At 36.1% G+C, this 24,500-nt stretch overlaps 1 protein-coding gene across 1 annotated transcript in view; it reads right to left on the reverse strand.

The window, feature by feature from the left end:
• SHOC1 (shortage in chiasmata 1) overlaps positions 1–24,500 on the reverse strand; it is a 153,083-nt gene that overhangs the window by 122,877 nt on the left and 5,706 nt on the right. Inside the window, exons 2-3 of the mRNA XM_044679135.1 lie at positions 3,159–3,328; positions 158–323 (exon numbers count right to left, since the gene is read on the reverse strand). Of these exons, the coding sequence (XP_044535070.1) occupies positions 158–323; positions 3,159–3,328 (336 nt within the window). The remainder of the gene's footprint in view (positions 1–157; positions 324–3,158; positions 3,329–24,500) is intronic.

The following is a 24,500-nucleotide window of genomic DNA, read 5'->3' on the forward strand; positions in this document are numbered from 1 at the left end:
ATTTGTATACTGGAAAAGCCGTGGAGACACTGAATTGCAGACAAACAAAACCCATAATGACAAATTTGACTTAATGGCAAATAGATGTTAAAATTGAGGATATGGAAAGAATAACCCCGTCCCCCCCAAATATATTCACAATATTGGTGACTGGTACCTGAAATGATCAGCTTCTATGAGGATCTGCTGCTCTTTGAAATCTAAACAAGGATCTTTTAATAAAAATACATTTAGTCTACTCAAAAGGTTATTCAAAGTAGGCAGCTGCTTTTTATATTCTACCAAATTATTTACAAAAATTACTTCATCTTCAATATAAAAATCTGGAAAGAAATAAGAAGCAACAATAAGAAATCAAAAAGGTATAAGAAATAGTTATTAACATTACTAAAGGCATATCTTCAACTTTTTAAACTTTTTTGTACTTCAAGGTACTATATTTAGTTCATTGAAGAACAATTTCCTTAACAGAAGAATCTTTCTTTCTTAAATTCCTTAAAATATGATTATGCCTAAAATAATGCAACTAGAGATTTATTCCTTTGCTGCAGCTTCTGGTCCCCAGTGGGGAAAAATACAGATGCTCCTAGAAATGGTAATATGTTGGTGTTTTTTAATCATTAGTATGATGAGTTGGTCCTATCCTACCATGCAAGCAGTTTTTCATAAGGGAAGAAGTTTGAGAGAACTGGAGATGATAGGTTCCTGAATGAAGACTCAGGAAGATTAAAAAAACAAAAAAAGCCCGAGAAGGCAACTAGATATTTTAGTAGATTGAGAGGCAAGCCTAAAGACTGAAGGTCAGTTCAAATGTGACCTCAGACACTTTCTAGCTGTGGGACTCTGGGCATTTCTCACCTCCCTTCCTACCCCGGGTCCAGAAGCAATTGCAAAGGAATAAATCACTAGTTGCATTATTTTAGGTATTAAGAAAGCAGATAAAGTAGTATTTGTAAATAGACAGGGGGTATTCTTGCTTACATGAAATCTCACAGTACAGATGGCTATTTCTCTGTATCTCATCATCATCACCACCATCATCATCAAGATCATTATTGATACCATTTGTATATCACAAAATGCTTTACATATATTATTTTATTTGATCCTTACAAGACCGGCTCTAATTAGATTTCTCTATATAGTTTGCTTCAGCAGAACTATCAAACTGAGAACCAAGGAAGTTATGTATGCTAAGCTAATAGCCAATTAAAAAAGACTACTTATTCAATGAAGTATTCCTAAACATTATGAAAAGCTTCTCCTAACATTTAGTACATGGGAAGAAAACTGTGAGAAAAGACTACTGGTCAGCTCCTCTTTTGTCTCAGCCTGAGTTGCTTCCACTTTTAGCAAAAAGGTTTAATAAAAGTTATTCCATTTCCAGGAGGTATCTACTACATTCCTTCAATTGTATCTCTGTCAATACATATGTGTATCTGCAGAGAGATTCAAAGCTTAAGTAGTAAGACAACTTCATTTTAAGATCAATTAGAAATGAAGCTACGGGGCAGCTGGGTAGCTCAGTGGAGTGAGAGTCAGGCCTAGAGACAGGAGGTCCTAGGTTCAAACCCGGCCTCAGCCACTTCCCAGCTGTGTGACCCTGGGCAAGTCACTTGACCCCCATTGCCCACCCTTACCAATCTTCCACCTATGAGACAATACACCGAAGTACAAGGGTTAAAAAAAAAAAAAAAAAGAAATGAAGCTAACTCAGCTAACTGAACCCATTATCTTTACATGTAAGCCTTCCATTTTTTGAAACTTTCCTATTTATATCAAAAGTACCACTTTTGGGGGCAGCTGGGTAGCACAGTGGATAGAGCACCAGGCCTAGGATCAGGAGGACCTGGGTTCAAATTCAGTCCAACACTTCCTAGCTGTGTGATCCTGGGCAAGGCACTATCTTAGAATTGATGCTAATAAAGAAGGTAAGGGTTTAAAAAATACCACTATCCTAGATTTCCAGACTTATAACCTTGGCTTCATCCCGGACTTCTCTTCTCCTCACTTCAAATATCCAGTCAGTAGCCAAATCTTACCCTTTCTATCATCACATCTCCTGCATTAGACCCCTTCCCTCTACTTATAGTTCTATGACCTTAGTTCACTTGTCTACATTGTAGCAAGCCTTCTTTTTAGGATCCCTGCCTCAAGGCCCTCTAGATTATCCTTACCCAGACGCCCAAGTAATAAAATATAAAAAAGAAACAAAACCCAAATGTGTCATTAAAATTAAAGTTATACTGTAAATTACTGGTCATAGTTAAAGAATTTAAAAACTGATTTGTGCTATCATCATTAAATTTACAAAAATGTATAAAAGTATTACCACCAAAACTGCATAAATGTATAAAGCTTTGAGTAAAAAATAGATAGAACAATGGAATGCATTTTGAGAACTATTACATTCATAACAATTATAATTTCTGGATTTTCTAATAGTGCTTGAGATATCTAGTCATTCCTATGACTTTTGGATCTAAGAAAATAAGATAAATTTAGGAAACTTTAGTACAATTTGCATATCACATCACCAACTAAAAGCAACTCATTTACTGGAAACAAATCATGAAGCACTGTACAGAATTATTGTGTTAGATCAACATTAAGATTTCTGGTATCATTATACCAATGGGAATGAAACCCATTTAGGGATTAATTATTCTCTCTCTATAGGTTTACCTGATTAAGTTGATGCCTGTTTTGACCTTATTAAGATAGTTCAAAATCAGAAGATATTTGCTGAGCCTTCTAAAAATACTCAGTTTACAATAAGGATACCATAAAAGTGAAAAAAAATTTATCACCTTCATCTGAAAAAATACAATTGTGAGAGAGTATCATATATATTAAACATTTACTTTATGTTATAGAACTGATACTAAAAATCAGTTCCAAGGCAGAAGAATGGTAAGAGTTAAGCATTGGGGGGTTAAGTGATTTGCTTAGGGTCACAAAGCTAGGAAGTGTCTGAGGCCAGATTAGAACTAAAGACCTCCTGCCTCCAGGCCTGGTTCTCCATCCACTGAGCCACTTAGCTGCCTCTCCAATATATTTTTAATCTACTGGAATAAAAAAATTAATTCTCAGAAGAGCAAATCAACCAATGACTGAGTGCTGTTTTTAATATATAATAAGACTTTAAAATATTTCACCTTGAAGAGTTGGCCCTCCTTCAGAACAAGTGACAGGGTGGAAGATTTCCCTGTCCTCATTCTGAGTTAGCAAACAGTTCTCCTCTATGTCAGTTTGAGAGGATGGATTTGAACTTGGAACAATTTCTTCAAAGTTATTAATATAAGATCCAATGTAGGAAACTGTCATCCTAAAAAAAAGATGTTTAATTATTTGAGCATGTTTTATCTTAATATGATCCATAAAAAACAGTTTGTAGTATAAAATTTAATAAATTTAACTACATAATAATACTATAATATAATAATACTGTCTTCACCTGAAATAGTTAAGTATTAAAGATAGGAAATGGAATAAATACAGAACAAATAGAGACATCATATGGCTTAGGAAATACAATTTGTGTGTTAATAGAATTAGCTCTAGTCCATTCATAGTCAAAACTCTACCTACCCAATATGATGTCATCCCCACCTCCCTTAGTGGGGGGGGGGAGATGAGTTACCCACACGTGACAATAAGTAACAAATCAAGAACTAGGGCCTGCCCTTTGGGCAGTCCAAATCAGTGCAGAGGCTGCCATTTGTCCACTTGAATTAGAGGTGGACCCACAGGAAGTGACAAGAGACACTATCTCTTCAAGTATGTTGGTTACTTCCTGCTAAGGGAGTTCCCGCTTTGAACTTGGTGCTGAAGGATCTCGGAGGAGACCTCAGACTGCTTCCACTCTGAATTGTCACGTGGGTAAGTTAGGCTGACTTCCTTGGCCTACCTTGGCGTTTTTCCAAGACTCTACCTTAAGTAGGCTCTAGCCTATCTGATTGCTAGGCCTTGTGGCTTGTAGCCTAATTTATTTAGCCTTTTAACCTTCTCTCTCTGTCCAGGCCTCTGCAGGCCTGGACTAGCCTCTCCTTCTCTCTATTTCCCTACCTTTTACCTTCCTAATTGTAAATAAACTACCTTAAACCTGATCCTGACTTGGGTCTATTTTTTTTTTTTACCCCTGTACTTCGGTGTATTGTCTCATAGGTGGAAGATTGGTAAGGGTGGGCATGGGGGTCAAGTGACCTGCCCAGGGTCACACAGCTGGGAAGTGGCTGAGGCCGGGTTTGAACCTCGGACCTCCTGTCTCTAGGCCTGACTCTCACTCCACTGAGCTACCCAGCTGACCCCTTAGGTCTATTTTAATTACGGAATCAATCTGAATTGTTGATTCCTGGCAGCCACACTTTAAATATATATCTATAAATATCTAAAATCTCCCTCTTACATTTGGGATCAACAAGATGGGTTCAACTCATGTCTCAGACATTTACTACCTGTGTAGAATGGGATGAGTTAATTTATGCCTCTAACTATTGGTTTCCTTAACTGTAGAAAGGGGGTAATTAATACCTTTGGACTCACCTGACATGGCTATTGCAAAAATCAAATAAAAAAATGTGAAATTCTTTTCAAACATTAAAACACTATAAAAATTAGATTTAGTTATTACTGTTTAATTAGAAGACTTCAAACTTCTCTCTTTCTTTAATGCTGTAGCTTATATTATCAGGTTGACTGCCTATAACCTCCTCTACAACTAAAATGTTTCATTTTTCTGGAAGCAAAATGTGTAACACCTTAAGGATATAAAATCCTAGTCTATTCATTCAACTGTGCTTAACATTCAAATGTTCCTAGAAATGTTCTTTCTTGGTGAAGAAATAGGATTTTAAAAAATGCCTATCAATTTCTTGTTTAATTATTCCTTCCATTGTATAAAAATTGAATTCAAGTCCATTTTGAACTCAACAGATATTTTAAAATTCATTATTTATGACATTAATTTAAAAAATTTTGAGTTCCAAATTCTTTCTTCCTCCACAGTCCCTTCCCCAACCCACTGAGAAGGCAAGCAGTATGATACCTGTACATATGTGAACTCATGCAAAATATATTTCCATATTGAAGAGAAAAAGCAATAATGAGAAAAAAACGATGCTTCAATTTGTACTCAGAGTCTATCAGTTCTCTCTCTGGAGGTGGGCAGTCTTTTTCTTCATGGGTCCTTTGGAATTGGCTTGTATTGATTACAGTAGCTATATCTTTCCCAGTTGATCATCATTGCAATATTGCTGTTACTATAAACACACATTTTAAAAGTATTTATTAAGTATACGGTTCTGTTCTATGCTAGATGTGAAGATGAATAACGCATGGCCACTGCCTTTTAAAGAAGCTTCTAGTCAGGTTGAAGAGAGAAGATTGGTACAATAAATAAAATCCACAATAGAAAATAAATGATAAATGTGAAGAGGTAGTACTAACTGCAAACTGCTATCAGATATAAAATGGAGAAGTTAGTTCAGGATGAAAGTACCTAGAATGTTTCACAGAGAGGGCAGTTTCCCTGATGTAGAACTGAGCTAAACAACTTGGGCCATAAGGTAACTTTTATCCCAAGACAGTATTTTTGACATTACTTTTTTAATTAATTAATATTTACAAAAGTGAGGCATAGCAGAAAAAAATCCAAAAACAAAGAAAAACTGGCTATAAGAGATTTATCTTGAGATGTCACAAGATTTAGCCCCATGAGAGATAGACAATAAAGGAGCAAATATAGTCCATGAATCTGAAAATAAAATTCAGAGAAGATTGTAAGGGAAGAGAAATAAGGAATCACAACAAGTAAAGAAAAATTTCTTAGAAAAAGGCATAGCATAGGGGCAGCTAGGTGGCTTAGTGGATTAAAAGCCAGGCCTAGAGATGGGAGGTCCTAGGTTCAAATATGGCCTCAGACACTTCCTAGCTGTACGACCCTGGGCAAGTTATTTAATCCCCATTGCCTAAACTTTACTGCTCTTCTGCCTTAGAACCAACACACAGTATTGATTCTGAAACAGAAGGTATGGGTTTAAAAAACAAACTAAGAAGTTGGAGGGGAGGTGGAGGAAAATATTGAAAATTTTGAACTGAGTAGTAAAAGAGAGGTAAATAGAGGAGGAGAAAAAAAAACTAAAAGAAACAAACAACTGCTTGAACATATAGGTTGATGCGGACATGATTTGGGATGTAGACTCTAAACAACCACCCTATGCAATTATCAATAATATGGAAATAGGACTTAATTGACAACACATGAAGAAACCAGTGAAAATGTGTGTCGGCTACAGGGGGTGGGGTGGGGTGGGATGGGAGGGTGGAGGGGAGAGTAAGATATATATATATATATAAAATCCCTTCCTCACTTCTAACCCTATATTGCCAGTTGCCTGCTGGATAAGCTTCACTTGAAAGTCTTATGAGTAACTTAAAGTATGCAGTTCCTTATATTTTCCTTAAATGTGTTCTTCCTCTAAGCTTATGTATTTCCATTAAGGATACTACCAGGAAATTTATTTCAGTTAGAGTAAAACAGTTTGTTTTGTCTGTCAAGGAATGATTTTTGGAATAATAAAGATTGAAAAAATGGCTAATAGAGACTGAAAACTCAAGATAAAAAGAAGATATTAAGAGAGCACTTATCCTCAAGGAATTCAAGTCACCTATCTACTGAATGATGAAAGAACTGGAATATGTGATTACTGTTTCAATTTCAGTGATATTACAAAGATCCTGGAAAATGAGAACTCTGTAGCAGTTCTGAAGTAAGACAAATATACTGATTTTCCAAATAGGGAGGAAATTACAAACTATAGGCCACTGAGCTTAATTCTAACTCATGGTAAAATTTTAGAATGTATATTTTTATTTTCCATCCTTATTTTTTGTCTTAGAATTGATACTAAGTCTTGATTCCAAGACAAAATAGTGAAAAGGTCTAGGCCAGTGATAGGAAACTTTTTAGGGACCCTGTGCCATACCCCATCCGCCCCTGACTGCATGTCTGTGCCCCACTACCCATTGCATGCCATGCCTCATCCCCAAACACGTGCCTTGCCCCTTGATTGCATGCAGTGTCCCATCCACCCCTGCATTCAGGGGCTGGGCCAGCACCTAGCCAAGCCAGGACCAAGCTCCATGGGGAGGCTCTGGAGGCTGGAGTACCCCTTACCTTCCCCTTGCACTTTGGAGCAGGGCTGCCAGCTCTGGGCTGGCCATGCTCCACCAACAGGTCAGGTGGAGAGAGACTTGAGTGTCCATCCTCTGCATTTGGGGGCAGGGCTAGGCTCCCAAAGAGAAATCTCTGTGCACCATCTTTGGCACACGTGCCATAGATTCACCATCACAGGTCTAGGCAATTGAGGTTATGTGCCTCGCCCATGGTCACAAATATAGTAAGTGCCTAAATCCAGATTTGAATTCAGGACCTCCCATCAGCAGGACCAGTTCTCTATCCATTAAGGAATACAGCTGCTCCTAAAATGTATATTAAGTGTATTAATTAAATGCATATTAAAAAGTTAATGATATCTGCACATAAGATAAGAAGGGAAATGGTTGGATGAGGAAAAAATCTTTGTGCCATATTTCTCTGTTAAGGATTTAGTATCCAAGTTATATGAAAATTATACACACACACACACACACACACACACACAGAAATATGCAAAAAAAAATATGGAGTCAAAGGACATGAACAAAAAGTTCTCAAATGAACTGAAAATATTAACAATTAAATGGTTGTTATTATCACTCTACCAAGCCTTATGCATTTAAGTAAAGATATCTTATCTTCAAAGATCATAAAAATAAAATAACACAAAGATGAAAAAAATGCAGCCCCAATAAAACTATTAGCATGATTTTCTGTACATAAAATTCTTTAGGTGAAAGTTTCTTATTAGCCATGTTAGTACATTTTCTTATAAAGTTCTTTCCCCTTTTTAGAGAAAGCATAGTATCAAATTTAGAATTAGCAGTCCTAGTCTTGAATCCTACACTAAGAGAAATCCTAATCAAAACAATCCTAAGGTTTCCCCTCATCCCTTTCAAATTGGCAAAAATTACAAAAGATAGGCTAATCAATGTTGGTGGAATTGTGGAAAGACAGCACACTAGGACATTGTTGATGGAGGTATGAATTAATATAGCCATTTGGAAAGCAATTTGTAATTATGCAAATAAAATAAGTAAATTAATCATAACCTTTGATCTAGAGATTCCATTACTAAGCTTTTACCTAAGGTCATTGAGAAGAAAGTCCTTATAGACACTAAAATATTTGTAGCAGCATTTTTTGTTACAGCAAAAAACTGGAAACAAAGTAGATGTCTATCAATAAAGGAAATGGCTAAACAAATTGTGGAACATGAACTAATGTAATTGTACTTTAAGTACAAGTACTGTAAGTAATATGACAAATGAACTGAAGCAGGGTGAAAAAAGCACAGCCAAGAAAACAATATACACAATGACTACAATGTAAAGAGAAAGAACTACAAAAAAATCAAGTGAATGCTGCAAAATTACAAAGTGCAAGCATAACTTTTTTTAAACTCTTACCTTCTGTCTTAGTCAGTATTGTGTATTGGTTCCAAGGTAGAAGTGAAAAGGGCTAGACAATGGGGGTTAAGTAACTTTCCTAGAAACACAGCTAAGAAGTGTCTGAGGCCAAATTTGAACCCAGGATCTATCACACAGAAGCCTGGCTATCAATCTACTGAGTCACCTAATGGTCCACAGATTACATTTAGTCATCCTTTACTATATTGCAGTTCATTTATCTTGGCTTCACTGTATCGCAGGTTTAAAAAATATATATATACATATCTAATTCTGTTTTCCCTATATCATGGAGTTTTCCCTATATCACAGGACCAACCACAGTGCTGTTTTCTGTATCCTGAGCACTGACTGGCTCAGTGTTTATAAGAGTGTGGGAAAGGTTAAGAAGAGTGTGGAAAATGTTCATAGCAGAGTGGGAAGGGTTTATAAAGCCTTAAAATATATATGAATAACAAAATAAATGTAATGCTGCTACTTTATGGATTTTCACCTATCAAGGGGATCTTTGGAATATAACTCCCATGATAGGTGAGGGATCACTGTATCTTGAAAAAGGAGGTTTAGGAAGATATTTCTACCCTGTCCCTTTCCAGAGGTGGCAGGTCCACTAGTATTGTAAATTGCACATTCATCAATTCCTTGAAACAAATAATTTTAAGAAGAAAAACTGTTCATTAAAACTAACCAATACATCAAAGTGTCAGGTGACATATTCAATTAAAATATATAATTATAGGGATACTAAATGAGAATCTAGAAAAGAAAGGTAAAAAGAGTCAGCATAATTTCATCAAGAACAGGTCACTGTTTTGCATGACCCACTTGCATAAACTCTTTCAAATTGCCTGCCTTTTCAATGAGAGGGGAAGGAAAGGAGAGAATTTTTAACTCAAATTTTAAAAAATGAATGTAAAAATTTGTTTTTACATGTAATTAGAAAAAACAGAATATTAAAGAACAAGTTATGACAATATGCTGGGAGGATAGCAAAGTGAGAGGTAACCAAATATTTCAAAATGGAGCAAATGCAACAATAACTAGAAGAGAAAAAATTGGAAGAACCCATCACTGGAGTTATAAAAAGAATAACAGAAGAACGGATGACAAACCATTGCTCTAAGCACCTCCATATATGGATTCCTTATCAAAGTCTACCAATACACTGAACCAAGACTACTACCTATCCTACTTAGGAAACTAAAAAGCTTTTGTACAAACAAAACCAATGCTACCAAAATTAGAAGGGAAGCAACAAATTGGGAAAAAAATCTTTATAACAAAAAACTTTGACAAAGGTCTAATTACTCGAATACATAAGGAGCTAAATCAATTGTACAAAAAATCAACCCATTTCCCTAACTGATAAATGGGCAAGGGACATGAATAGGCAATTTTCAGATAAAGAAATAAAAACTAACAACAAACACATGAAAAAGTGTTCTAAATCTCTTATAGAGAAATGCAAATCAAAACAACTCTGAGGTACCACCTCACACCTAGCAGATCAGCTAACATTACAGCAAAGAAAAATGGTGACTGTTGGAGGGGATGTGGCAAAATTGGGACATTAATGCATTGCTGGTGGAGTTGTGAATTGATCCAACCATTCTGGAGAGCAATTTGAAACTATGCCCAAAGGGCTTTAAAAGACTATCTGCCTTTTGATTCAACCATAGCACTGCTTGGTTTATACCCCAAAGAGATAATGAGGAAAAAGACTTGTACAAAAATATTTATAGCCTCACTCTTTGTGGTGGCAAAAAATTGGAAAATGAGGGTATGTTCTTCAATTGGGGAATGGCTGAACAAATTGTGGTATCTGTTGGTGATAGAATACTATTGTGCTCAAAGGAATAATGAACTGGAGGAATTCCATGTGAACTGGGAATGACCTCCAGGAATTGATGCAGAGTGAAAGGAGTAGAACTGTGATAATTAGATTAAGTCTACACTGCCCATCTTTAGATGTAATCACCAAAGGTGAGAGCACCTCCAATATTGGGAGGTCTGTTACCCACATGTGCTAGAATGGGTGACAAATCAGAATCAACTGACTGCCCACTAGGTCATCCTATGAGAAGCGTCTATGTGATTGAACATGAAAATTAGGAGGAAGGCACAGGAAGTGACGAATAAGTAACCCCTTTCAAAGGAGAAGGTCCTCAGTCAGCTAGCTGGGGCTTCTGGTGAAGAGAGTGGCTGGTGAAGGAGCTCTTCTGGTTTGTGGAGCAGTGCTGGTTGGAACATTGAGAACTTGGTGAGACTGCTTTCAATATCTTTTTTAGAAGTCTACATGGTGAGTTTAAAGACAGAATCTTCCTGAACTTCTCTTAAGGAACTTCCCTTTAATAGAGACTCTATGAATGAAGCTTTGCTTCATTTACCTCTGGGCCTCTGGCCCTCTGACTCTCTGCTGAGGGTTAATTAGATCTACCTGGATTAATCAGAGGATCGTAGTAATTTATCTACTGTGAGATTCTTATTTCCTTATTTCCTCTCTCTCTTCTCAATTGTAAATAAACTTTCATAAAAGTTAATTGACTTGAGATTATTCTTAATTGAGGATTGATAATTGTTCAATCCTCTAGCGACCATCTTTTAATATATTCAACCAAAAACCCTTTTAGCCTCTTACAGAACCAGGAGAACACTGTACACAGAGACTGATACACTGTGGTACAAACATAATGGACTTCTCTACTATCAACAATGCAAGGATCCAGAGCAAGGCTGAGGGACTTATTAAAAAGAAAACTAGGGGGCAGCTGGGTAGCTCAGTGGAGTGAGAGTCAGGCCTAGAGACAGGAGCTCCTAGGTTCAAACCCGGCCTCAGCCACTTCCCAGCTGTGTGACCCTAGGCAAGTCACTTGACCCCCATTGCCCACCCTTACCACTCTTCCACCTATGAGACAATACACCGAAATTAAGGGTTTAAAAAAAAAATTAAAAAAAAAAAAAAAAGAAAACTAGCCACATTCAGAGGAAGAACTGTGGGAGTAGAAACACAGAAGAAAAACAACTGCTTGAACACATGGGCTGATGGGGATATTATTGGGGATGTAGATGCTAAATGATAACTCTAATCCAATTATCAATAATATGGAATTAGGTCTTAATCAACGATATATGTAAAACCCAGTGGAATTTTGCATCAGCCATGGGGTGGTTGGGGAGGTTTGTGGGAGAGGGAAAGAACATGAAGCATGTAACTATGGGAAAATATTCAAAATTAAAATTAAGAAAAAGGAAAAAATAAAAGAAAGAATTGAGATTTTGAAAAACAAAAGGAAATGGTAGTTTTGAGAAACATAATTTTGGAGTTAACTCCTTAGCAGTATCCCATGTGGAATCAAATCTAGGGAGCAGTTAAGACCATAAATCAAAATAGACAAACTAAAGGGTTTTACAGTAGTGTTCACGAAAGAAGATTATGGTGGAAGGTTGGACCAAGAAATACAGATCTGGCCACACCCATTTAACTATTAATTATTAAATTATTATTTAAATTTTAAATTATTTTTAAATTTATTTTAAATATAAATTAAAATTTTAAATTTATTAAATTAGTAGTTAGAATATTAAAACCAATATAATATTAACTATTAATTAATATATTCTGCATAGGAAAAAAATGGGGAAACAAGTAAGCAGCAAAAAGATCAAGGTCAAATGAAGAGTCTTTTTGAAATTTTCCCTCAGTAGCATCCTAGGTAACTGTATGCAGCCATAGACCAAGAGGGTCAGCTATAGAGATGGAAAAAAGTCAATGTCAGCGAAAAGTATAGCAGGGGAGGGCCCAGCTGGGGGAAGTTGCCCAGAACAGAGTCCGCTGGCATGAGATGGTTGTGGCCCTATGCTCCTAAGGAGTCAACAGGAATAATAATAATAATAATAATAATAATAATAATAATAATAATAATAAGTGCCAGGCACTGTTAGACCATAGGAATGAATCCAAAAGTGAGATAATCCTTGTTCTTAGGGAGCTTATGTTCAGTCGATTGTTTTCTAGGTTCTGCTTACTAAACTGCATCAATTCATATGTATTTATTGTTTGTAACAATCCAGTATGTTAAATTTATTTATTACTATTCGTTTAACTATTCCCCAGTCAATGCCAACATTATTTCTAGTCTTTTGTGCTACCTAGGCCCTTTCTTTCTTTGACCTTCATAAGGTTCCTGCCTAGCAGTGAAATGTCTTCTCCATGTAATTTTAAAATTTTTCCTTCTTTTTATTTCTTTTCTTGATGAGCTAGGAAGGAAGTTGGCCTATGCTGCTTCATCAATGAGGGGTCTTGGGTAGAAGTGACTCCCTTGGATTCTTATTTAGGTAGAACAACTCCCTTGGATCCATCTCTTATGTTGTTTTACTTAATTGTCATATCCAAGGGTTCTTAGTTAATTTATTTTATTTATCAGCCTTCTGGCTTTGGATCATAGTCATTACTAGGTGGAAGAAGTGATTCTCCTCTACTTCAGATTGAACAACCCCTTATAAAATAGTTTCTGGGTGATACAATGGATAGATAGCACAACCTGGAATCAAGAAAACCTGAATTCAAAACCAGTCTTGGACACCAACTAGTTATGTGACATTGGGGAAGTCATTTAACTTCTATCTCAGTTTCCTCATCTGTAAAATGTAAATAATAATAGCAGCTACCTCTCAGGGTCGTTATAAAGCTAAAGTGAGGAAATATTTGTAAAGTACTTTGCAAATCTTAAAGCACTATATTATTATAGGAAAGAAAAACCCAATAAACTGACCTTCTCTGATAATATATCCTCTATTATGTTCTGCTTCAGCAAGGTATAGCATAGATAGAATGGCTTACTAATCCTTAGAATATACATACAATGGAAAATACATATTCCTTTCTTTGTTCCTGGCCAAACAATTAGAGAAATTGGGGTGGAGGGGCCTGATTTGTGTCATTCATAACTGAGAAGCTTATACTCTATCATGACAAATAGTATTCTGTATGACTATGGATCAGAAGACCTGGTAACTTGGGTTGCTGAGGCAAAACTTGTGTGCATACAAAAGAGGAGACCCAGTCATAGTTTCCCTTTGGCTTCAACCATTCTGGATGGCAATTTGAAACTATGGCCAAAGAGCTCTAAAAGACTGCCTGCCCTTTGATCCAGCCATACCACTGTTGGGTTTGTACCCCAAAGAGATCATAGGGAAAAAGACTTGTACAAAAATATTCATAGCTGCGCTCTTTGTGGTGGCAAAAAATTGGAAAATGAGTGTATGCCCTTCAACTGGGCAATGGCTGAACAAATTGTGGTATATGGTGGTGATGGAATACTATTGTGCTCAAAGGAATAATAAACTGGAGGAATCCCATGTGAACTGGAATGACCTCCAGGAATTGATGCAGAGTGAAAGGAGCAGAGCCAGAAGAACACTGTACACAGAGACTAATACACTGTGGTAAAATCAAAAGTAATGGCATGCTGCACTAGCAGCAATGCAATGACCCGGACAATTCTGAGGGATTTATGGAAAAGAACGCTACCCACATTCAGAGGAAGAACTATAGGAATAGAAACACAGAAGAAAAACAACTGCTTGAACACATGGGTTGGTGCGGACATGATTTGGAATGTAGACTCGAAATGACCATGCCAATGCAACTATCAATAATATGGAAATAGGTCTTGATCGATGACATGTTAAAATCAGTGGAAATGTGCGTCAGCTACTGGGATGGGATGGGGTGGGATTGAGGGTGGGGTGGAGAGGAGAGTAAAAATATGAATCATGTTAATCATGGAAAATTTTTCTAAAAAAAATTTTTTAAATATGAAAAAAATTTTCTTAAAAAAAAAAGAAAACCAACTGGAGAAGGCTGAGAAAATAGCATTAAAACTTCAATTTTATATATCATAAACATAAAGATTGAATTGGTTGAATTCTAAGATTCCTTCAAGTTCTAAATTCTAGATGAATAAAAGTGCTAATACTGCTTATGTAGGCCAAGCATTAAATCGATAGCATAAATGATATTTGAGGAATTTCTGCCAATTAAGTTTGTTTTAAACTCTCACCTTCCATCTTAGAATCAATATTGTGTATTGGTTCCAAGGCAAAAAGAGTGGTAAGGGCTAGGCAATGGGGATAAAGAGACTTGCCCGAGGTCACAAAGCTAGGAAGTTCATATTTGAAGCCAGGACCTTCTAGCTCAATATAACAGATGGCTCTACAGGCATCAGTTCTATCTAAATAAGAATCAAGGAAAGCCTGGCTCTCAATTCCCTCAGCCACCTAGGTGCCCCCCTGCCACTTAGTTTTAAGAGAACTAAGTTCCAATTACAATTTTTTTAAAATAAGGGAAATAGGGGCAGCTGGATGGCTCAGTGGATTGAGAGCCAAGTCTAGAGACAGGAGGACCTAGGTTCAAATCTGACCTCAGACACTTCTCAGCTGTGTGACTCTGGACAAGTCACTTAACACCCATTGCCTAGCCCTTACCACTCTTCTGCCTTGGAACCAATACACAGTATTGATTCCAAGATGGAAGGTAAGGGGTTTAAAATAAATAAATAAAATAAAATAAAACAATATGAGTTGATAAACAAAGTCAAGGCAATAAACAAATAGCAAAAAAAAAAAAAAAAAAAAAAGGGAAACAGAATTCAAAATTTTAGGAATGCTTTGGAGGGGATTAGTTTTTAACAATCCTTAGGCAATGATAATATAATAGTATTGGGTCAATTTGCTAACCATTTGAGAAGCAAGAATCTTTTAGGTATTCATCCCTTCAAGAAACAATGATATAAATCCATTTTGGAAATACTCTCTGCCAGCACATCATTAAAGCAGATTCTTTCTATAGTTATTGCTGTTCTGGAAGACACCTTTACTGGTACTGCTCTCTTAAAGATTAAAAAAATTCCAAATATTATTGAGGTTACTATATAATGATTTCCAGAATCAAAACCATATACACTAAATGCCAAATTGTATGTTATTATGTTAGTAAATTGTTTTATGCCCTTTTTATAGCAAGAACACAGATTCTTATATATATATAACTATAATGCCCTTAATGACACTGTGGCCTCCTAAAGAAAAAAAAAATGTATTATACCACACAAAATTTTTATGGGCCATTTAAATACAAATAAGAGGTATCCTCAATGAGCATATCAATAGGGAATAAACAATGGTTTGAAAAGCAGTATTCAATATAACTGCATCCTTTTCATTTTGCAAATAACTAAAAAATGCAGAGTATATAAAATCTCACTATGTCTACTGATTATGAAAAATATTTGACTTGGTAAAGTATTTTTTTCTAGCAAGTGGTCTCCCATACATAACAAAACCATTTGACATTATTTAAGAGACATAAAAACAGAAATAATACTGTTCAATAACCCTCTGATTATAAACAGCAGAGGCATGAAACATGGACACACATATTTACCAGATGTTTATGCTGTGATATAAGAGAGGAATGTACAGGGTAAGCTGAAAAGGGTTTTTCTGTAGATGGCTCCTATACTGCAGATTATACTATCCTGGTTAGTTGCATCAAGCCTGAAATTACTGCAAAGCATCATCAAAAGAGATCTGTAACTCAAAAGAGTCTGACTTGACCATCCATACATGAAAGACCAAGTGGAAGAAGTGTGTATATCAGTGGTTCCCAAACTTTTTTGGCCTACCACCTCCTTTCCAGAAAAAAATATTACTTAGCCCCCTGGAAATTAATTTTAAAAAATTTTAATAGCAATTAATAGGAAAGATAAATGCATCTGTGGCCATCACCACCCTCCTAGATCGCTGCAGCACCCACCAGGGGGAGGTAGTGCCCACTTTGGGAATCACTGGTATATATTTACTAGATTATGACATGTATTTGGTTGTCCGTTATTGTAGATATAGAAATCATTTATTAAGCTTTTACTATATGCCAGACACTGTGCCAAGTTCTGGGGATATAAATACAAGCAAACAAAAGAGTCCTAGTAAGCGTACATTCCAGTTGGGGAAGATAGCAAATAAAGGGGAAATGTAAAGAAAATGGGGATGAGGAGAAGTAAATGTGTGGCAGCCTACTATAGAGATGGCCAAAAAGAAGCCCTGGTTCTTGAAAAAACATAAGGCAAAACTCATCTATCAGAAACTGGTGGTCCAGGAGAAATGTTCAAGGTTCTTTCTGGTGGGAAAGAGATGAGAATGATGACTGGGATGCAAGCCTAATAATGTGGAGATGGTAAGGGCAGGTAGGACAAATGAACAACAAAGTGGATCCAGATTCAAAAAAAGAATTAGGGTGGGCTGCATGGCCTTAAGAAAATTGCAAAGTTTCTTTAATGACTAAGCTTTTCACTGAAAAAAAAAGGTCCATTTAAAAATACTAGCAATCTATCAGGATTGCTTTATGACAGTGAGGCATATAGTGTAACGATTTCTAAAGAAATAAAATGAAAAGCACACAGAGGGTAACTACAGAGGCTCATGGTGGGGGTGAGTAAACTGCAACATATAACCAATGAAGAACATCAAAAGAAGAATAGGAGTGAATGGCATTAAGGAAATCAACCTATGTAGAAAAGCCTGGTTAGTTATTCAGCAACAGAAAAGGATAATAGATGGACAAGCAGAGTGCTCCCCTACTATCCTCACAATGTTAAGAGAAAACAAGGAAACACTAGTATATTTGGTGGAACTCCTGTGGAGAGGTTATAATTGGATATTAGCAAGAGTTGCACTAGATAGACAGGTATTGATGGATTATGAATCGTATTGTTGGGAACTCTCAAACTATGTAGGTGTCTATGTGTGCACACCCACACATATATGTACATATATATCTTTGAATATCATTATATCATAGATTCTGTATCTTATCTATATATAAGTGACTCACATAAGGATTTTATGTGGTGTAATACTGTTTTATTTTGTTTTTTTTTCTTTTTCAGGAGTCTACAGTGCCTTTTAGGGTATTGTAGTTATATACTCTGGAGGATTTATTTGTGTGCTTGCTATAAAACTATATATAATATTTCAATATTGAATAATCAAATGATCACTTGGTTAAATTAGTCCACTGAAAGAAGAATCCTATCTATTATGTTCCATGCCCATTTACCTCACTCACCCCACCCCCATCCCGTCTAGTCTCTGTTAAAATCTTGGGTAGAAGTATATTCCATTTTTCTTTTTAAATTCATGGATTTTTAACCTAGGGTCTACAGAACCTCAAAGGGTCAGTGCAAAGATTTCAGGGATCTGTGAAACTGGATGGGTAAAAAATTATAGCTTTATTTCCCTAACCTCTAACTGAAACTTAGCATTTCTCTCAAATATACAACAAATATTAGTCTGAAAGAGGGTTTCGGGGCTTCAACACAAAAAAAAAGTTAAAAACTATTAATCCAATTGCTAGGAAGTTTTTCCTTAAGTAAAGGTGAAATCTGCCTCCTATAGTTCTGTAAGCAGAGAGTCTCATTGTGGAAAAGGACTCAGAGGTCATCTACTCTAAATAATTCCTGAAGTTTTACAAACTAAACCAATGTAGCCAAAATTAGAAGGAAAGCAAGAAACTAGGGGAACAATTTTTATAGTAAATTTCTCCTTTCTCAAATATATCAGGACTGAGACAAATTTATTTAAAAAAAAGTAATTCCCCACTTGATAAATGGTCGAAGGATATAAACAAGTAGTTTTCAGAAGATAAAATTAAAGCTATCAATAGTCATAAAAATGATCTAGGCCATTAATAATGAAGATATGCAAATTTAAAAAACTCACCACCAATCAAACTGGCTAAGATGTCAAAAGAGAAAAATAACAAATGATGAGAGAAATGAGGGAAAATAAGCATACTAATGGATTGTTGTAGAATATTTATAGCAGCTTTTTTGGGTGTGTTGGCAAAGAACTGGAAATTGAAGGAATGCCCATCAATTGGAGAATTGTTTGTTTTGAATTCAGGGAGGTGCTATTTGGAAGTGTCTTGCAGACTTCCTGTGGACACGTGGGGGACTATGAGACTACATTTTCCGTGATTCCAATGGGTTTCCGGTTTTTGCGCGTGGGGACCTCAGATGTCCCCACATATGGGGCAGCTTAAATTCGAAGGAGGGACTAGAGAAGGCCTCTTGGTTACCTGAATGGGCTGGCTGGCGTATGAGAGAGTCAGGATGGGCACTAGCGGTAAATTTAAAAGACAGTCAAGTGTGGTCATATATATTTCACCAACAAGGCCATGGCTATTAAAATATTAATTTCTCTTATTTTATCAGTCTTTATCATTTTTAAAAAAAAAATTTTTTTAAACCCTTAACTTCGGTGTATTGTCTCATAGGTGGAAGAGTGGTAAGGGTGGGCAACGGGGGTCAAGTGACTTGCCCAAGGTCACACAGCTGGGAAGTGGCTGAGGCCGGATTTGAACCTAGGACCTCCTGTCTCTAGGCCTTACTCTCAATCCATTGAGCTACCCAGCTGCCCCCCGGTCTTTATCAGTTTTAATTGTAACAGAATGGCTGATCAAGCTGTAGAATATGATTATGGAACCCTATTGTGCTATAAGAAACGATGAAGAAGATAGTTTCAGAAGTCAGGAAGACTTATATGACTGATGCAAAGTGAAATGAGCAGAACTAAGAGAGCTCTGCACAGAGTAACATTAATATTGTAATAATAATCAACTGTGAGAGACTTAGCTACTCTGATCAATACAATGATTCACAATAGTTCCAAAGAATTCATGATGAAAAAGGCTATCAACCTCCACAGAGAGAACTGATGGACTCAGTGTAGATTGAAGCATGTTTTTTCTTTATTTTTCTTCCCTTCCCCCAACACAAAATGGATAATGTGGAAATATAGATGACTTCAAATCTATAATGGTTATTTTATTTCTTGCCTTCTTGATGGATGGGGGAGGGGGTGGAAAGGAGAGAATTTCAAACTAAAAATAAAAATTGAAGTAAAAAATAAACAATTCCTGACTGAGTATCCCCTCTATAATATGATCAAAGGTAATCAAGCTACCACTGAAAGATCTACAGTGATGGGGAATCTAATCTATTCCAAGGCAGTGCATTCTATTCTACGTTATTCCCAAGAGGAAAAGAAAACTGTAAAGGCTAAAGTAAGTGGTTAAGGACAAATAGCAATTCTCTAACTGACAAGAGCTAAGCAGTGCAACCTAGGTCCTTTGCCAATGACTCTGTAGGCTATTAATATTTGGGAAGGGTTTCCTCTCTATTAGTTGAACAAAAGAAGAAAATCTAGGAGAATAAAGATGGGTCTTCCTTGCCTTACATAAACACAGATGTCTAGTAAGTACATGTTAAATTCTCTAGACAGAATGAGGACAATCAAGTTTAACAACATACTTTTCAAGAAAATTCTCAGAAAAAGCTGTCTTCCACTGATCCAACTCTGAGAATTCATTCAATTGTAGAGGTGTGGGGATTGGGACTAGAAGGAAAAAAGAGAAAGATTAGCCTATGTAGTTCTCTTCTAGTTTTAAGTTTAAGGAAATCTGAATGTTTGGATTTTCCAGGATAGTGTAATCCTTATCTTTCCCCAAAATTTTCTCCTTTATGATACATGATTCACTAATACTTACATACTCCTACTTTGCTACAGCAAAATTTCTTTCTAGTCCAATCAGATCAATTTCCTTTCCTTTAAGCACATCATGCTTATTTTCATTTTCTACCTTTGTTCATGCCCCTTATGGAATACCCTGTTCCTACTACTTCCTTCTACCTAAACCCTACTCAAATTATCTTTATTTTGTAACACTTTCCCCAAAGGTTCTAGTCCACACTGATTAATTCCTCCCTTACCTACTCTCCTAAACATAGCATTTACTTATGTCACTCACTTTTAGATATAATCAAGTGCTATTTGCTTTATATGTGTGTATTTCTTCTCTGAAATTAGACTAAGGTCCTGAAAGCAAGAACTATGTCATTTTTTTCTGCATCCTTCAAATAGGCTAGTAAATAGGTCTTCTCTAAATACTTGGTGAAACAATGGATGAAGTCTTATGAGAAGCCTTCTAAAATACAATAGGTTTGATAAATGCATTTATCACTTTTTTCTCCTTTAGGGAAACTACCAATTTTTAAAATGTCTTAATAAAAATAGTAATAACATCTCTTTAAAATTTAAAGTTCTTTATTATATTCAGAGAATTTAGTTCTTAGATCTTAAAATGTACCATTATCTCAACTGAAAATGTACTTATTGTTACATTTTACATATCAATGTTAAAGATGAACGATATACTTAATGTTTAAATTTAGATGGCTTAATTTACACATTTTGTTTGTACTGTTATGTGCACCCTTCTATGTTTCAGACTTTCTATATTAAAGGCTTCCAAAAATATCAAACTAAGAAGTTCCTGGAGTTCTGCCCATTACTCAGCCCTAACCTAGCTTTTAAGATCATTATCAGTTAGAAGAAAAACACTGTGCTTGCCAAATACTATTAAGTGTTCTTTTAAAACAAATGATTAAGGGTAAAAACAGGAGAGGAAGAAAGCATACCTCTTGTCCATGGCTTCCTGAATTCTTCATCCACAACAACACCAGCATGACAATTATACTCATCAGGATGTAAATATGAAGGAATATGGAGTGATAGTGATCTTATGTTTAACTTCTTTCTAATCACATTCTGTGAGAAAAAAATAATTATAAAGGTTTCTAGTATACTATTTGATGCTCCATTGTATCTTAGTATCACTACCTACAATCATAAGTACATTTTTTTTTTTTATAAATTAGTGCTTTGCATTCTTTTGGTAAATGTGCTATATTAAGGTACTATACTTCAGTGTTTCTAAGTATTATTACAATCACAAATAAGATGCAAGTGTTAAATGTCATGGCAAAAATAGCTCATTAAAGTCAATTTAATAAACTCAATAATTTGTATCAAATTACTAAAATCACCCCTAAGAATGGCTGAACAAATTGTGGTGTGTAATTGTAATGGAATATAGTTGTACCATAAGGAATGATGAGCAGGATGAGTTCAGAAAAAACTGGAAAGACTTATCTGAACCAATGCAAAGCGAAGTGAGAAGAACCAAGAAAATATTACACACAGTAACAGCAATCAACTGTGAATGACTTAACTATTGTCAGTAATGCAAGATCCCATCAGACTCATGATGAAAAATGCTATCCACAGCCAAAGAAGGAACTGTTGGAGTTTTACTGCTGGATGAAGCATGCCATCTTTCACTTTATTTCTCTCATGAGTTTTTTCTTGTATGTGCAATATGTGTTTTCTTTCACAGCATAAGGGTTATAAAAATATGTGATGCATGACAGTACTGGTATAACTTATATCAGACTATTTATTGCTTTGGAGAGGGGGAGAGGAGAGGAAGGAGAGAATCTAAATTGCAAAATGCCAGATAATTGTTAAAAATTGTTCCTTCATATAATTGAAAAAAATTTTTTAATTAAAAAAAAAAAACACCCACCCCTAAATAAATTCACGATAACTACACAGATATACCAGCCTAGAGCATTTATTTTTAATTAAGAGAGAATTTTACTAGAGATTTTTCTGATTATAAGCTTCTGATTTGAAAATTTTATTTTACTTGTTCTTAATAGATCAGGGCACAATAAAATTCCCTCTATTCTTGAATAACCAATTATTTGGGGGAAAAGGGAAACATTTATAGCAAGGTAAAATACTGAATGTATTTATTCTTCCATTGGCTATCATTAGCTCATCTGAACTAAATTTTCTGTAATTATTTATGTCTACAATAACATATTAGACTTTTTAAGTACTTTTGAATTTTATAAAGTTATATTTCCATAAGTCGAGAATATTAAAATTACCTAATGAAACATAATTAAAGAATATGCTTTTACTTAAGTTAGCAATTCTCAGAAAAAAGGTCATTCAAACTGGCAATTAGGAGATAATTGTAACTTTGGAGAAAACAGTTTTGGGGAATGATGAAGTCAGAAGCTTTGAAAGGGGTTCAAAACAATAAAAATAGAGGAAGTTGAGCCATCTGTCACTGATGGCCTTCTCAAGGAGTTTTGCTATAAAAGGCAGAAAAGATATAGGACAATAATTAGTGGTGTTGTGAGGTCATGTGAGAGTTTTTCAAAGATTGGGGAGAAATTGGGTGTGTTTGTAGGCAATAGAGAAGGAACCAGCAGATAGAGATTGAAGATAAGTGATAGATTGGGAGTGATGGAGGCAATCTGTGGGAACAGCATAAGAAGATTAGGGGCTTCCATTCTAGCAAGGATGTGGAATGCCCAATGCGCCCCAGTTTGCAAGCTCTGAGAAATCATAGCTTAGAAATTGCCAGATTGAAATGCCAGATTCTCAGGAGGAGAAAAGGAGGAAATTTGGATCCTATAACTTTGGAAAACTTGTGTGGAAATTTGTTATTACATGTAACTGGTAAAATAAATTTACAAAAAAAAAAAATGTTGGTGTAGGAATTCATGAAATAAAAAAACAAACAAAAAACCCCCAAAGCATCAAAAGTTAAAATCTATGTTACAGTGAAGGTTTAAAGCCTCCAGTGGGTCCCTTTGAACACAAATTCTTTGTCCAGGATCTGAATTTTTGTCCTCCACATTATACATGCAACCTATGGCCTAGTTCTTCTTTATCATTCCTCCCAAATTCTAGGCTCTCATGGACTCAGTCCAATCTTAGAGTTGACCATAAAAGATCAGTACTTCCTTTTTATGCTATTTGTCCCCACTCCTAGAAAAGTCTGAATATGGTTTTTACCACCTTTGGTGGTTCCTAGTCCTTCTAACTGCTGCTTGTGTCTCAGAGTCTCAGAAAAGAGAGGAGGCATCCAGGGGCTCTATGAGGAAGGAATGGGGTGGGGAAAACGCAGAGGCTCAAAAGCTGCGTCTAAGCTAGGGTTGGAGCTCAGTGGGCCTTAACCTGCTGGGCAGCTCAGAGTGGATCTTGGAAATGGTTCCAAGGAGGACTGAGAAGGACTTTTCCCTTCAAAAGGCAAGAGATCTCATCTTACCAGTCCTTTGGTCTGTAGGCAACAGGTCAGCCATTTGTGGCTTAGGCAGGGTCACTGGTGTCTTGGCTAATCTGGCCTACTTTCTAACAAACTGCTCTGAAGAACTGTGAGAGTAAGAATGGAAAAGAGGGTTCTATCCAGCTTTTGTGGTCACCAAAATGTAAGAGGGAAAATTATGAGACTGGCCATAAATTAATAATTTTATTAATCAAAAATAGTAGGGGGAAAAGATGGAAAAATAAGAGAGACACACTCACCTGCAAGTCCAGCCAGCAATAAAACCAGAAGAGAAGAGCATGAAATTCTCTCTTGCCTCAATTTATCAAAACTTTTCTTTGCCATTAACTCTCACACACATCACATCTTGGGAGCCAATTGTGGCTGTTTTTTCCTGGGCCGCCCACGGGGGCAATCCAAGGGGCAGTGCAGGGGACATTACCCTCCCCCCTGTCTTGTGATCTCTTGACTCTATTGTTGCTGTTTCCAGCCTGCCATTCTATCCTTGCTTCCAGGTCAAGGAGTTGACAGGAGATGAGATCTTGCTCTTGATCTTAGGAAATGGGGAGGGAAAATTCCCCCCCACATACAACTCATCTCCACCTCATGGTGTAGACATCCTTCAGCTCAAAATTGAATTTTATGTATAAGAAATCAAGCCATTTCCCAGTTGACAAATGGTCAAAGGATATGATTAGGCGGTTTTCAGATGAAGAAATTAAAACTATCAATAATCACATGAAAAAGTGTTCTAAATCCCTCCTGATTAGAGAAATGAAAATAAAAACAACTCTAAGGTACGACCTCATACCTAGCAGATTGGCCAACATGACAGGAAAGGAAAATAATGAATGTTGGAGGGAATGTGGCAAAATTGAGACACTAATACATTGCTAGTGGAGTTGTG

The sequence above is a fragment of the Gracilinanus agilis genome, chromosome 1 (genome assembly GCF_016433145.1).
Source record: "Gracilinanus agilis isolate LMUSP501 chromosome 1, AgileGrace, whole genome shotgun sequence".
NCBI lineage: Eukaryota > Metazoa > Chordata > Mammalia > Didelphimorphia > Didelphidae > Gracilinanus > Gracilinanus agilis.